The 17,217-nt window shown below is 40.2% G+C and overlaps 1 protein-coding gene across 3 annotated transcripts in view; it reads right to left on the reverse strand.

Annotated features, from left to right (window-relative positions):
- The window catches only part of septin8a (septin 8a), a 41,434-nt gene that overhangs the window by 11,988 nt on the left and 12,229 nt on the right, over window positions 1–17,217 (reverse strand). For all 3 annotated transcript variants that reach the window (XM_022197507.2, XM_022197508.2, XM_022197509.2), the window contains exons 4-9: window positions 15,217–15,403; window positions 9,584–9,745; window positions 8,164–8,260; window positions 1,566–1,734; window positions 1,243–1,375; window positions 597–766 (exon numbers count right to left, since the gene is read on the reverse strand). In XM_022197507.2, the coding sequence (XP_022053199.1) occupies window positions 597–766; window positions 1,243–1,375; window positions 1,566–1,734; window positions 8,164–8,260; window positions 9,584–9,745; window positions 15,217–15,403 (918 nt within the window). The remainder of the gene's footprint in view (window positions 1–596; window positions 767–1,242; window positions 1,376–1,565; window positions 1,735–8,163; window positions 8,261–9,583; window positions 9,746–15,216; window positions 15,404–17,217) is intronic.

The raw sequence follows: 17,217 nt of genomic DNA on the forward strand, positions 1-17,217 counted from the left end.
ATCTCTGCAATGAGAAATAAAAAGTAAGCGGTACATGACTTGTAGTTAATGAGCTCAAACATGAAAAGCCAGCTTTTATACCTGTGCCACTGTAACCGCACAGTGCACACCATTAGCATAGCATTGTTGAAAATCAGCTTTGCCGTGCCTGAACGGAGTCCTGCTTCACCAATTTAAAAGCTTTTTACTGCCTCAGAGAGCGAGTTCACCGCCTCCTCCCTGAGTATCCTGAATAATTAGAGCGAGGCAAAAGGAAAGAGTGAAAGCACAGGAAATTTTAAGCTTGGGCAGGACAAAAAGGGGAAGAAGTTTCCTTAACATATGCCAAGCTTTTATAATAGCTGACATGCTTGTGTGTTGGAGATAGATCGACAACAGCAGAGCGAACACTATCAAAGGCTCATTAAGAATGCAAACGTCCTGCTTAACAGGGTCATATAGAAAAACCAGAAGCAGGTGAAGCAAATGTACAAAAGGGCCAGCATTTCAAGACTGAAGGTGAGAGGATTACTTAAAGAAAGGGTTAAGAAAAGCAGCTTCCTGTAATGGAAGGAAGAAAGAGGGCAGTGAGTGATAGAAAGGAGGGAATGCCTTACTTTTTCTTGTCCTTGTCTTTCTTGAGGGGCTGAGATAAGGACAGCGTCTCAGCTGCCACCTTCTTCCTGTTGAAGGCGTTCATCTCCTCCTCCAGGTCTCTTCGCTTCTCCTCCACCTTTCTTTTCTCCTCCTGGTGCATCCGCTTCAGCTGCTCAAACTTGTCGTGCAGCTGAGAGGGAGGAGACGAGGCGACGGACAGACAGGACGAGGACGGAAAGATTTGAAGGCAGAGTGGCAAAAAAAAAGACGCAGAGATATTAGAAGAGGAACACAAATACGTCTCAGTTTTATTCATCACTGCACTGATCAACACTTTTAACACCATAAAAGACCCAAAGAGAGTCTGCCTCTAATTCCGCAGCCTTACAGAGCCTTTTAGTCTGTTTTAGATCGTTGTTTCGGTTTTCCAGCCAGCAGTTCTGTACAGCCACACAAAAAACACGTAAACTCCACACAGACCCTAACCAGCTCTGAGATTCAAACCCACGACTTTCTAGCTGTAAAGCGACAGTACCGCCATGTGGTCAGCGGGCAGCGTTTTCCAGAAAAGCTGACCTTCTGTACAACAAAGTACCACTAAAGCTGCAATATGAACATTTAAAATCAAACATACTGTATAAATATAGGTAATTTGTCAAGACTGACCTCTCTCTCCTTTTCTTTTAGTTCTGCTTCCGTCTCTTTTACTTTGTTGACAAACATTTGCCGCATTTCTTCCTCTTTGCGCTGCAGGTCGCCCAAAAACTCTTTCCTCTTGGCCTCGTATGTTTCTTGAAGACTGCCGAGAAGAGAGAGTCAAAACAGATAAAAATAGATGATTGTCTGCAAACAATAGAGGCTTTCCCTGCTGCTGACAGACAACTCTCTCTGTGGTTGTGAAGTTTATGTGTTCATGAGTTTGCACACTTTCACTCTACCCACACGGTGTATGTGTTTCATGGCGTGTTTGTCTACTTCGTCCACTCTACCTGAACGGCTGGCTGTCAGGATCTGTATCTTTGAAGCCCATCTCCTCCAGCTTGCAGCGCCGGTACAGCTCGTAGTGGCGGGCATGTGTCTGCTCCCTCAGATCCTCCATGTTGACCCTGATCAGCATCTCTCGGAGTTTTACAAAGTCGCAGTGGCTCTCGTTCTCAACTAAAGAAAAAAAAGAACATATACCACGATTAGGACAGCAATGCCTTTACAGGCGATCGTCTTAATTATTTTGCCATGATGGACAGCACTGGTGTTGAAAAACTGGTTTTCATTGTGCTAATGAGTGAAATGTGCAGACATGTCTTGTTCCAAAATTCAGTCTTTGCTTCTCGCCGCCATTCGGTGTCTGGCTGTCATTGTCCCTACTTCTAACTTATTCTAACACCCCATCTGTCATGCTGTTAACCCTCCCTTTATCTTAAAAGCAGGAAATTATATCACATCTTGACAGGAATGTGAAGCAGTCTGCACAGAATACACCAGAGAGTTAGCAGTTGACTTGTATATACAAATATATATACTACTCTCTGTGATTAAATTAAACAACTGCTGTTGAAATCTACTTCATTTTTTTGCATTTTTCATGTTCAGTTTGTCAACTAGAGTGAACTCTGAACAGCTTCACTGAAGTTTCATGTCTGAGTGAGCCTCACAGTTAAATGACTCCATGGTGGGGAAAGGGCAGGAAGTGTTTCCTGCCTGACAGACTGACAGCGGGTGGGTGGGAGGGTTTGCCCTGGGCGTCATTCTCATTCTCTTGAAGCCTCTACTGGTAGGTCACTTTAGTCCATCACCAGAAAATGTTCTTTTTTTCCCCTGTTCAACTCAACGTCAGAGCTAAGGTCGGTAAAGAAAGGCTGAACCAATTAATCTGTTTCTATGCTGGATTTTAAAAAATGGAAAATGATACCTTAATGCACAAATAGCAAATAGTCATAGTGTCCACAAAGTTAAATTGAAGACTTTTTAGGACCTTTTCAATAGCACATATAAAACGTAATACTTGTTTCATGATCCAAACCAACCAATAAAAAGCAATACATCCATTTAAGCCTTTTCTTACCACAGGTTTGCTGTTGCCAAGTGAAACTCCACAAAGAAGGACTAAAAGCCCAACAATAATCCAAAAAATAAATACTTAGAAATAACATTACCGCTTATGGCAGGCAAGAGAACATATTAAATACCTTCTCATGTCTTTTTTGTTGTTTTTTTAAGGAAACTAAATGCTGCTTTTTAGGACTTTTCGAAACGTGTGTAGCCAGGATTGTTTCTGCAGGTTTATATTTAACAGTGTCCTCATCAGGAAAAAAAATATCACTCCTTCATTTTCCTCGATAATACCTTCAGAGTCGAAATGGAAACTTGGAAAACTGCTAATTGCTTCTTGCTCTATCACCGACTATTTTAAAATTACAGCCAAACTTGTAAAGTTATAACCATCTGAGGCACCACAAAGAGCAGCTGCGGTCCAGAGCATAACTTGACACACTGGTCGACTAATGTTGGAAAAACTGCAAAACCACAAAGACACTATAAAAGATTGACTCAGTAAGACAGACGTGCTGCAAGTTAATGTCATCAACCTGTTGGCAATACTCAGGTAGATGCTCTAAAGATGACTTCAGTTGTCCCACATCTGGTGTGTGTGCTGGCCAAGGCCACGTGCAGAGCGAAGGCACGTGGCCTCTCAGGCATGAATCCCAGCATAGCAGCTGTAGGTCATGGAATGTATGTTGTGTTTAAATACCACCACAAGCTGTGAGCTTTGAGAATGTAAAGACAACAACAGTGACATTCAAAAGGCCCAATTAGCGCAGCCTTTAGCTCTTCGTGATGGAAAATAATGGGAAAGCAGCCTGCAGGGCATGATAGCGAACCAGCGTCGCACAACAAAAACGCAACACAATAGTGACAGTGTTTGGAGGACTCAAACATATGAGCCAAAAGACAAAAACAAAACAAAACATAAGCCTGTCCCCTTATTAGACTGGAACAAAAACACAAATGAATAATCACTAACTTGCCCTTCTTTACCCAAAATGAATTTTAAAAAATGTAAAACAGTAGTGGTAATGCAGCTGTATGAATCAGCAACTCGTATTTTTTTCTCAAATCTGGTGGTTAACCACACGCATCATTAGTGGAAGAACAGGAGTTTAAAAAAAAGAAACCAACAGATCTTTGGGGCTGCATCCAGGCTACTGAAATTGCCTGTTCATTTGGCATCTAATAGTCTCTCTGTACTGGACCCCCGCTGAGGGCTGAATGAAGGCCAATTCTCTGACTGACTGCAGCATTGAGCCCTCAAGACATCTGAGCACAGAGCTCTACTGACAGACAGACAAGAGCACTCACATGAAAACAGAAACACACAAGCAGAGGAGAACAGAGACATGGCTGCAAATAAATCTACAGTTATCAAACATAAATTAATATAGAAATCGCAAATAGCATGTTGACTCACTGAACATCAAAATGATCCATTTATCCTCAAGCTGAGCATCTGCTTCTGTATTTTTGATAAGGCTAAGGCGTACTTTACAAATACAACTACATAAAACACAAAAAAACAGTCACTGTAAAGCTATGTTGTATATAGTGTTACTAAATCTGGTAGTTTTGTGTAAGATTTTAGCAAAATGCACAGAAAATATGGAATAAAAAATGAGTATTTCACATTATTTCGCAATTCAGACTTTTACCATTTCTGTGGTTGGTCTATTTTAATCTATACAGACCTTCGGAGCATGAACTCCTAAAACAGGGGTGTCAAGATCCGTTCCTGGAGGGCCACTATCCTGCATGTTTTAGATGTTCCCCTCTTCCAACACACCTGATTCAAATGATAAGCTTATCATCAAGCTCAGCAGACGCCTGATAACGAGCCTGATCATTTGAATCAGGTGTGTTGGAAGAGGGAAACATCTAAAACATGCAGGATAGTGGCCCTCCAGGAACGGATCTTGACACCCCTGTCCTAAAACTTTTTACTCTCTAATTTACTTTCTTTGCCCTTGTACATTGTGTGGATGATGGAGTGTCTCCAAGGGTCGTGGTTTATTCTCTGCCTGCCCTTGACTTTTACTCGCGCATAAAGCTGCTGAGGACATATTCATCCATCCTATAACTACAGAGGACGCACGGATGACAGATGGGTTCTCATTAGCATCATTTAGCTGCTCTCAGTGAAATTATGTCAAGATGTTATGACATAACTGAATAAAATACAATTGCGTTAGTAACAGTAACTGACTAAAAAAGCAAAAAACTAACACAACAAATTGATGTTTTGATACAGTTGAAAAAATTGCTCAGATACAATGTCTACACATATTCAAGTACAAAGCTTTTTTCTAACCACAAGAACCAGCCTAAATTTACCTCCCAAAATGAAAACAACTGAGAATAAAATGCAAAGTCAGTGCTGCCTGACATTCATGTTCACATACAAGCACCTACTGCAACATGCGTGCACAGCGGAACAAACACCAGGGGTCTGCTACATGTCACAGATGTCTGGAGGTCACAGATAACAGAGCAACAAGATCCAGAGTGAAGATAAACACAGACACACTGAGCCCCTCTTCAATTACTCCTTTTGTCAGGAGACAGTCCTTCCTCTGTCTTTCTTCAAGTCAATGGAAATTTCTCATGACTCCTCAAGAGGTTACCATAACCCATCTATATGACATCTGGCAACCACAAACTGTTTCCACTGACAGAGACCCTCCTTTCAGTCAGCAACTTTTGTACAACACAGAGACTTCTGTCCTCCTCTGAATCCGTCTTCAGATACTGTAACAAAGTGTGTTATGTGACAGATGCACCATTAGTGTGGAAACAGGCCTGTCTAAAGAGGGGAGTAGTTTTCTTCATCAGATCTCATCAGTCCACACTTCTGTTGTGAGCCAGAGACAGATGATAGATAAGATAATTAGAAGCACAAAACAACGAAACAGAAGAACAACAAAAACAGAAACATATGTACTTTTGGATCTTACATGATATTTCCCACTACAGCATACCATTAGCTGTTTACTATAAATAATAAGGCAGCCTAATCAGAATTTTAGAGATGGCTCTGCTTTACTCTAAGTTTACCTACATGACTGGAGTAAACAATGCTTCACAATTTGAGAAAAATTATAAATGTAGAGTAAGCTACATTTTCTACTTATCCTCTGGCGCAACCCTATTCAGCATTTATAAACAGATTAGATGCTGATATTAAGAGCCAGTATTGGCTTTTCATATATTTTTCAGTATCGGATTCTTTTTTTCTTCCTAATTTAGAATTTGTGTCATTACACACCTTGCCCAGCAGAATGGACTCCGGCTCACTTATTTTCTTCAACACTGTCTGCAGCACATGCAGCAGAGCACATAACAATCTCAGCAGACGTTGGTGCGGAGTCAGGAGGTGTTTTCACTTTAACTGTTAATTAGTTTGTAAAATATGTTGCTGGAAAAAAATCAGTACTGATTGGGCTCTAATATAAATATTTGATAAAGTATTTATTGCACAGTAGAATGCAAATATGAACAGATATAAGGATAATAGACAGCATTATTATCTCTTTATGCACTTCCACCAATGGGTGACTATAGAAAGCAATATAATGACACATTTTTACCACACATTAATTTAGTTTGAAGTAGACAAATGTCTTTTTTACCTATTTTCTACTCATGGTTTTATACCTGTTTTTGTGACACCTGTGTATTCTTAACATTTAACAGAATTTAGGAGCTTTCATATCTAAACTCTTTCTCAGTAGCCACCTGTTAACTGCTGGTGGAGATTGATAACATTGGAGAAACATTTGTTACGATGTGGGGAAAAACCCAAAGACGTGCTCAGAGGAAAGCCGAGATAACTTTTTTTTTTCTGGACGGCACTAATCTGTCTTTTACGAGACAGGACTGTAGCATCATAGTGACTGATGGAGTCCAGAGGAATCTATCCCCCAGGAGACACGCACACAGCGGGCTTTATAAATAACCAAAGAGCGTCCTCTGAGGGTTGGGTAATGAGAGTGGTCAGTGGATAACAGAGAGAGGAAAGGAAGAGAGTGCGAGCAAGAGAGAAGTAAACCGAAGAGGAAGGAAGAAGGGAGGGATGGAGGGAGGAAAGAATGAAGGGTGGGAGGGTGGGGGAGAGAGAGAGAGAAAGGGAGCTCTCTGACAGGATAACTCCCATGTGACTAGTAATATTCTCACAGCACAGCCCTGTGTGACATTATTAAATTAAACTGTTTACCGTCATTGACAACCACAGAGGAATGATCTGTGGGAAACAAAATTCCCAAGAAACCTCGCACAACACAAGAGGTGACATCTCCATGGGCGATGCATGCAGGCCAACTTACATCAATATGAGCATGCTGTGCACACATTGAAATATACAGTGCATAAAGAGAGGGCAACAATAACAATATACATATCATAAGTACATTCTGACAAACACTGGCAGCTCTGCAAAACGATCTTTACTCACTCGTCCTTCATTTCAGTGTCACTCTGCATGAAGCCCCGCTTTCATCTGCGGACTGCACGCTGCATTAACAGGGCGGGTATAAATAAACAAGCAAACTGTCGGATGCACTCGTCACTCTGCCATGAGCAGGAAACATCTTTCATCAGGGATACTGACAGACACTGTTGAGTAAAGTATCCTCCAAACAACAGGCCTGTCCATTACAACAAGTGATATATTGCTTTTACTTATTGATGAATGTAATGATGTGTTTTGTCTGACAAAGATAGTTCATTTATGATGGTACATATAATGGAAAACTTGGCAAGTATGACATTTCAGTAAAAAAAAAATCTAAGTAGTTGCAGACTAATTGTCTTTGCAATACATCATTACTGTAGCTGTAGTTTTTGGCTGCTTCAGATGCCTCTCAGTTTGGCAGGACATCCACATGAACACTGAAACACAACCATATCCACTTTCAGAAAAAAGAAAGAAACCACTGTGAATGCAAACCCATACAATGGCAATATAAAGACAGGTCAAGCACTGACACTGCGCCTTGACTGTCTGAGAAGTATTTAAGTGCAAACATCTCACATCAAACAGTCAGCGTACATATGAAGTAGTCAGCATTGTCACCTCTCAGGACGTCAGAAACTAGTTAGCATTAAAAACTATTTTTAACTTGCTAAAGGTGTTAAGCTGTCAAACGTGTCACTTCCTAGTGGCACAACCACAGGAAAGTATGCTTCAAGACTTCTTTGTTGCTTCATGACAGACAAGAGAAGTCATCACTTAACAGTTTCTTTAGAGTTAGTGACTAGAAAGAGGTGGTAGAGTGATAATTAAATGCCACACAATGGAATGAACTCATATCGACTCTTTTTCTCTAGCTGAAATATATTTTTTCCAAGATTTGCCAACTAACTTGTGAGATTTGTTAATGAAATTGCGCTATGATAATAATGCACTTTCACTCTTTGACTTATCACTCTTCTATCAACCTCGAGATTGGAGGTAAACCACAACCGTCCCCTTAAGGGAATGTTGGCTTGTGAAACACAAACAGACACATCGTGATTGACTTTATTGTGAACCGTTCTCACCTTGCACAACACCCCAGGGGTACTGTCTGGCCCTCACTGTTTTGTTCCCCACTTTGACCTCTTCCACGCTCCCAACCACGGCAAACGGCAGATGAGCCTGCACAGAAAAAGTGGTTAGAGCGTTAAAAAGTGCAAGAGGGTCAGTTGTAATCAGAGCCATAACCAGGGGCCTCATTCCTGGCTTTCTCCATCCATTAGATTACATTTTCTTAGAGAGTTGTTTTCCTGTTTACTTCATGCCAATATACGTCACAGCGCAGTAACGGTTTTACAAGTGAAATTTCACTAGCTTGTTGTGTCGAACTTAATAAAAAAAATAAAAAAAAAGAGTAACAATTCAAACTTGTTTCAATTTGTTTGCAGACTCTTATCTTTCACAACCAGACCACACCAGAGTGGAGAGTAACCATGTTTATATACGAGCTACACCAGAGGTCTGTTTTAAGTTTAACATGTGGCTCAGTTGGGGCTGAGAGGCCTATTTTATTTAAGTGATTAAACACACACACACTTTATTATTGCTCTCAGAGCTCCTACGCCTCGTTAAGACCAACAGTTGGGCATCATAGGGGAAACATTGCCCAACACGCTACCTCAAAAATGAGATGGTGAGTTGAAACCAGCTGGCTGGTTGCAGCACAGAGGAACAAGCTGGTGAGTGTGGGCGCTGATGTAACCAACTATGAATAGATCGGGATACTGTACAAGGACAGTGCCTCAGAGAACCAAATGCAATCTTATTTATCCAAAGAGAATTTACCACTTGGGCATTTTTACATGTGTGGGTGTGTGTCTGAACACTGAATATATCATCGGTAATAACATTTTAAGAGGAAAATGCATTTGTGCCTGCACAACAGTCACTAGTTTATGTTTATTTATATTGCAGCACACAGCTTATTCTTAGTATGTTGTGGCAGAATTTGTAAACTACTAATGAACTGTGTTTTGACAAAAGGAAAATGTATAAACAAAGTGACAAAGCCTGTCAAAGAAAAAAGTGTGTTGTCATCAAGTTCAGACATTTCTTATAAGATAAGAAGTAATGGGACATGTTAAGCGTAAAACTATATTTAATGGATCTATGAACTACATCTGCAAATCTAGTATCTGCAAATTTTTATATTTTTTCAAGTAAACAGTCCTAGATTTGTGGGATTGCAAAGTGTCTACATGAAAAAAGCATTACTTTTCAGCATGTGTTAACAGCAAACATCATCATATGGTGCTGTTACCAGATGTGAACACATGGTGCTAAAAATGCACAGTCAACAGGCACGCAGATGTTTAACCCTGCAACACTAAAATAAGAGTCAAAGGTCTGACACAGCCTTTTTTCCCCCTCAACACGTCAACACCAACACCAGTTTAGGCACACGTTAGCATCTACCATAAGTGAATGAGAATACTAGTAACTTACGTTCATGGAGGCATTGATCTCGCTCACAGCTTCATCATCTGTGGGAAACTGATAGATCTGGACGCCGTTGCTCACCAGCTCACTCATAATCTTTATTTTGAATTTATGGAGCTCGCTCTTGGAGATTGTGTCCGCTTTGGCAATGATGGGAATTATGTTGACCTAAGGAGAGGGTGAGAAAAAATTCAAGTAGTGGGGTTAAATATGTGGAGCATCGCAGTGTTCTCGGTTTTACGGTTGAGTTTGCCAAAAATGCTGATGCATTCTTGTACTGAAAGCTGCTTGTGTTGTGCATTACGTAACGTCCAGTCTGACATGCATCTTCTTGCCTAATGATGATCATTTCTGACAGAACAAAATGTATCTGTTGAGCTCAAAGGAGTAAGATAGGAAGATGCTAAGGGAATCTATCAAATGTTTCTAGTGAGTTACAGACTGCTCACTTGACTTCTTTTTATTAGCACTTCACGAACAAACACTGTAAAAAAGCTTGATTAAACACACTGAAGTTATAAATGGCTGTGCAAGCATACAAGACAATACAAAGGAAAACTGAACGCTGATTAAGCTCAATCCCAACAGATACAATAAACAAAGAGCGATTATGAAAACAAACTAAGCTCCATTTACAATCACCAGCATATGTGCAGAAATAAACACCGTTTATCTACATTCCTCCGTACGACTGCATTACCCAAATCACCAACTGGGAAGATGGGGTGGACTCCCACAGTTTCAATCATCAATTCCACAGTGTGCCTCTGAGCAAAAAGCCAGAGCTTGTTAGGAGTCAAATTACAACCTCATCATACTTTACTGGATCATTAATTTGCAGCAGGGCAGCCACTATCATGCTTTAACCCTTATTTAAGAAACCATGTTCACTAATCACTATCCAGCAGCCTTGTATGGCCACTGAAGCAGATGGAACTTAATGGTCATTGAGGAAGGAGGGGACAGTCATATTTGTTCACTTCCCACAACTGGGTTTTCCCAGCTGACCAAAGAGCAGTCCCAAATAGTTCTTGGTGTTTGTTCTGAACAACTAGGAACACCAGCTGCAGCCACATTAAAGCAGTTCACATGTAAGATAATCACTGGAAAAAAAACAATTTGATATTTGTGGCACTGTATGCTTTAATCTTAGGACAAATATATATGTGAATGTGTTCAGTGGACATAAAAACCACGCTGAGCCTCTAAATATTTATAGAGTACTGCGGGGAACAATTAGCTGCTCAACTAAATTTTCAGAATGAACGTTCCCATAATGTGGAGACTTTGGGGAATGTAAACAAAGAAGTACAATGGTGCTATGCTGTCAGTTACTTAGCTTTTTCAACCTATATTTGCTGATTAATTGCCACCATTAAAAGTATACCAAAGTAACTGCTAGAATATCCACCAACGCAGTGGTAACAGGGATGTGCCCACAGCAGTAACTGGATTACTGAGACTAATGAAAAGTTAAAAATATGATGATTCTCTGGCAATTTCTACAGTCTTTTTTTCTCTGATTTCTAAGCTGGTTTACGGTCATTTATGGATAATGACATCCTTGGAGAGTGCAAAGTCACATTAAATCTAAAAACACATGCATAACGTCAGCAAACTGCAGTAATCAGGCAGCACGGGTTTTAAAGCGGCTCCATATGTTAGTCGTGTTGTTAAGTAGGCCAAATGGAACAACTAACCCCCCATTGTTATGGAACATCGACATGTAACTGTCCCCTCCGTGTGTCCCTTCAACTCAACTTCACTTTGAAAATCTCCGATCTGTAGCAAACTGGCCAAACAATCTAACCCAGAAACAGAAAGGGAGTAAGTAGGAAAACACCAATCACTCAAATGACAAGACTGATTGTAGCGCAAATTGTGGGACATTTTAAAGGTTAGCAGGAAATATCAATCTTTATTTGCCAAATGGCCACAGCAAACTGAATAATCTACATCCAAATATCTGATAATTAAAGGGTAATAATTTCCTCCCATTCAAAAAAAGCAAGTCTTGATTTAAAACAAAGTAAGCCTCTTTCAGACTTATCTCCTTTCCTGCCTTCGTCCACCAGAAGCCACATTCCCTCTGCTGGGCCTTCAACCATCATGTGCAGGGAGGGGTGATTTGTACCCATTTACAAGAAAAACACCATTGTCTAGGCTTGACAGCAAAATCTACAGACTGAGGGAAAAGCTGTTTCTGGTCCGTTTCCCTACTTTTTCCTGTGACAGGGCGATCTGGCAGAAAAGACAGCTCTGTTCATTTATCTTTGGTTTCCAGATAAAGCTTGATATTCACAATACTACTTTCTAACAACACTAGAACTGCACAGAAAGCAAAAATGCAACTGTGGATGGAATTTTAGCTCCCATTAAATGAGTCTCAGTGAAATGTGAAACTGAATGTAACACTTGTTTGACAATTACAGTACAAAACAATAAGTTGAATAATTGATTGACATAAATTAATCACCATCAATTTGATAATCATTTTTCATTTTTCCCTTTCAAATGTGAATATTGGCTGATGTTCTCAGCTGTGTATTTGCATACATTTTGGTTTTAGACTGAAAATGAGATTAAACAAAAAAAACTGAAGCTGCCACTTTGGTGTCTGGAAACTTATGGCGTTCATTTTTAATTATTTTTGGCATTTGAAAGACCAGATGGAATCAGTTAGTTGAAAAATAGACAGTACAATGAAATGACTCATTGAATTGAAAATAACTAATTGTGAAAGCGCTAATTTATCTGTAAATTGGCTGGGCCTTTGTCAGGTAATTTCTGTGGTAACCCTGCAGACATAGATGGCCCAGAAATGAGAAATAACAGAGAAAACTACGAGATGCCGATTCTTTTTCGGTTTACAACTGCTGCCAATACTGTCTGAGAGACTGTCTAGAAGGAGACCACTGCATAAAGCCCATTTGCTCTGTAAAACAAAACAGCGTCGCAGCCACGCTGTGGTCACTCATCACTGGCTGGCTTTCAGATATAACAGCGGTCATATTGCACATTGTGGAATGATTGCTGGGACGGAGCCACTGAGGTCAGAGTGCTACTCACCATGACCACCCACTCAGGCTAGTCCATTGTTGCACTCACAACACTGTAAATCATTATCAATAAAAGTGTCTGCCAACATTGCTGTTATTTTACACTTGAAGCACTTTCCGATGCTGAGGAACTGAAAGACGCTTGTGAGTAACTAAAATGTCCCTGGTAGGCACACTGGAGGTTCACAAGAGACAAGAAAGGGCCTCATAAAACTGCAGGGAGGTTTAGCTGTGGTAAGCTGCTTTTCTTTCACTCATATTGCTGGGAGTGTAGTGCGGTAGCTGCTACAAGATACCAAACATTCATCTCATGTGAACAGCTTTGATGTGGTTCATGTGAAGCTATAGAGATACTATATTTAGCTCAGGTAAGTTACCATGTGTTGGTTTAAAGCAGGGGTACAGAGACTTGGCTGCGTTTGCTGTGGTGGTTTGGACGGTGTCAGGAAGACAGTTGGCAAACATAGCGTGCCAGGGTTTGATCGCTCTGTTGGCTGGTAAAGACAGCACAGAGGCTCAGTGGTCAGCGCCTTCGTCTCACAGCAAGAAAAGTCCTGAATTTGGATCTCTATCCTTTCTGACGCTTGTGTAGGTTTCCTCTAAGGTCAAAACAGCATTCTGGTTTCCTTGTGGGAATCATTAACCATAACAGATGGCGAAAATTGTGAAAAATTGAAGCATTGAAAAGAGGTAATTAAACAGCAACCAAAATATTTGAGCAAAACACAATGTTTTTTTGTTATTTCCGTAATATATGAAATCAAATGTATGCACGTGTAAGACCTGGAAAATCGAGTTTAGAGTCACAGTGTATTATTTTTTCTTCTCATAAAACTATTAACTGCCCCTTAAGAGTGACATTTGCCTGAGCAGTCATTCTTCTGAATAGTATCAGGAGACATTTGGCAGAAATGTGCAGCCATGCGTTGATAGCTGGCAGAGGTAAGTCAGCAGGCTTCGGTCACAAGCTGACCATCTGCTTTCTTCTGGATGTATGATCATTGCATCAATGGAAACAAACAGGGCTGTAGCCGACACTTTGTCATTTTTACAGCAGTGCTATCAATAGCTTTATATAGACTGAAATACTGTGGAGGCTGTAAATAAAACCCCTCAGGTTGAAACGCTTTAGGTCAGACTGAATGATGTAACAAAATGTGGATAGTGAACCTTTTAATGCTGTGACTTGTAAAATCATACAAATGTGCACACACAAAAACACACAACAGCTTTTTGTCATCCACATGCAGGTTTCTCATGCTAGGTGCTTACAGATGTCAAAGCCAAAGATGGAATGAAATGTGGATGTTTGCTGACCACAAAATATTTCATACTTTCCCAGCATATAATAGTCAATAAAATCCCGAGCGTCTTTTTCTCTCGTTGCCCCTGAGGTTAAACAAGCTCATACAGAGTAGAAGACACAAATCTTTGCATCGGGATTTTAACTGCCTCTTTCTGTCATTCTTTCTCCTCTGGGCTTTGTGAATATATGCTTTAAAATGTTTCAAGGATCTCCTCCTTTCCTGAAATTCCCATGAAACCATGATTTATTATGAAAAACTGGCATATTGTTTGTGTTACTACTCTAAAACATTTCAAAATCCTTTGCTTAAAATAATCAACTATATATTTCTTTGTATTAGAAAGAACTGGAACTGGTCAGAGGCATAAGCAGCAACATAAATCACAAAAATTCACTCATTATCTACTTATATATAAATAGTAAAATTGTAAATACAACACGGCTCTAACTTTGACCTAAAAGTTGATTTGCTGGTTCTTTCTGACTTTCCCACTACAAGTTATACTCCTTTTTCCACGCTCCAAGTGCTGCTGTGATGAGATTTTTTTCAACCAGTTATCTAAGTGAGGCAACACCAGTAATTGTATCCGCAGTGGGCTGCACTTATCGGATGCATGGCAAAACACACATCAACCAGCCAATAATCTGTGTCGCAATACTCACACAAGCGCAATGAAAAACCCACAAATCAATGTGTGTTTGAGTGTGACTATTGACTGGTATGAAGCTGTGTGTTGACCTGTAAACATGTAAACTACAAATATGTCAAACTGGAACTCACATGGAAATGATGAGGATGTATTTCAAGACTAAATAATTTGATTTAACTGTCTTTTTACATATAAGAAATTGAATAATGGCATTGGTTTGCTTTCTTTACACAGAAAATCTAATATTTTGCACTTGCACTATGTAATATGTTAGCTTTTAGGTAAGAAAATGTTCATAGAGGGCTGCTAAAGTACAAGCATGACCCCAAAGATTGCCGTGTGAACTCTTCTTGAAATCCGACACAATGAGAAGGAAACTTCCTTGTTCACCAGAACATTTTTCTTTTACCTTAACAGGTTTGGGAGACAGAGAGCCCACGCCCTGGCAGACAGATCAGGGATCTCGAAGTCTCAGTGAAATTCACACCAGTCACAGTCAAAGGGAGGTCAGATTACAGCAACCACTATTATTCAAACAATGGGAAAGGACCAGGAGTGTGTGCGTTTTGCCACAGGGGAAAGTCAAAACATACATACGGAGGTGTGTCTGTCACTTTTGTGTACCTTGCTGTCCAGTTTTTTCATTGTGACGAGGTCCAGGGACTTCAGGGAGTGTCCTGTCGGGGCGATGAAATAAAGACAGATGTGGATCCGGGTGTCGTGGTAGTTAAACAGCGAGCGCTTGATCTTCAGCTCTTCCTGGAGATAGTTTTCAAACTGAGTGTCAATGTAGTCAACAATGGGCTTGTAACTGTGGAGAGAGAAAAAGGGAAACTGTGAGGATTTATGTCTGTGGTAAAAGCAAAATATTTGTCTTCTTATTCATGCATTGGTAATGAATCTAAAAGGAAACATGGACTTGACGCTGGGGAAATAAACTGAGCTGCTTATGTTTTCTGTAACTGTGTGATCTGATTCAAAGCCAAGATCTCGGTCTTGAGTTGTTCAGCTTATGGAAGTCTGGTAGAAGCTGATCACAGTGGCTGCAAAACATTCTGTCTTGTCTCACAGAGCTGTGCCGTGGGAGCCCAGAGTGTCGCCGGTGAAACACATCGCTGTGCATCACCGGCATGAAAAAAGGAGACCAGTACTCTAGGAAAGCAGCAGATACATTTATAAACAGTGCCACTCATTTTCTTGGAGTATATTTGGCAGAGTTATCAGAACCTATAACAAACATCTATTAAAATTCACCTATCAGTGACATACCAGGGTTGCTGCACTGAAAAAGATTATCCACCCTTATAAATTAGATAGATAATTATTTTTTCAATTACGACACAAAAGCAACACGGCATTCCATTTAATTTCCCTCTAACATACCTGTAGTTCTAGTGTTAATGTCAAACAATGAGACTGTAAATGTTTTACTACCAAATTGTGACTTTATCACAGCTGTTACATCATAAATGTCAATACATGTTAAAAACAAACCTTTATTAAAATGGCCTTATTTTTGGTCTGTCAAAGATATTGTTAATTTCTTTTAACACCTAAACAGTCACTAATTTGATTAGGTAGGTTATGCGACAATTCAAATATGCTTTATGTCACATTCATGCCAAGTAGTATATTTTAGCCTGCAGCTTTAACTCATTTAAATTACAACAACAAGACCAATAGAAGCCAGGAACATTCTTAATAAAGTGCATCTGCTGCCAGAAATGAAGGTCGCTTTTAACTGGTTCATCATTCACCACAGATAAAAGCCCCACAGTCATAGTTTGGATATCATGAAACCACTAGTCATTTTCAGACGATGAATCTCTGCAATTATGATAATTTGTTTGTGATCATATGTGTTTGAGACATTCGGTAAATTTGTCTGCCATCCACAATTCTGCCAGCATTGAACAGACATTGCTGTAGTTCCCAGACAAACTGCATTATTTCTGTCATGTTGCTAGAGAGATTCACAAGCAAACATGTTTACAAGCAACTGCAAATAGTGTCAAAAGTCTGATACATCTTGAACCCATATTCAGTCACACAGACCCCAAACCCTCTGTATATTTGCTCCCCAGGCAGCTGGGGCTCAGGCAGTAGGGGAGGTTGTCAGCCAATCGAAGGTTCCCTGTTTCGACCCCCAGACCCTCTGATTGTCCTAGGGCAAGACACCAAAATAGAAGCTGCTTCTGTCAGTGGTGTGTAAGTGTGTAAATGAGAACCATTGTAAAGTGCTTGGAGCACTGCTGAGGTAGAGAAATGCTTTGTAAGTGCAGACCATTTAGCTCACAGAGCCTCAAAGTGCCTGAAATGTAACCCACATCCTCATGTTTAAGAGTAAAAGCGTCAATATTTGCTTTTGCCTTTAGAAGTGAGAAGAAACTCTACGACTCTTAAACAAGATGAGCTGAAAATACACAGCTTCAGAGATATATGGACAGATTTTGTGACACTGTGTGCCAGTACAGATGGCAAACTATGGCAACAAAAGCAGACTTTATCAGGTTAAATTCAAGTTGAGGGCTTCAGTCTTGTCAACTGTTCCCATATAACACACAGATCTTTACCAAATCGGTCGGTTAACATGAGTATTACACTATCTTGTCTACTTCTCAGCAC

The sequence above is a fragment of the Acanthochromis polyacanthus genome, chromosome 17 (genome assembly GCF_021347895.1).
Source record: "Acanthochromis polyacanthus isolate Apoly-LR-REF ecotype Palm Island chromosome 17, KAUST_Apoly_ChrSc, whole genome shotgun sequence".
NCBI lineage: Eukaryota > Metazoa > Chordata > Actinopteri > Pomacentridae > Acanthochromis > Acanthochromis polyacanthus.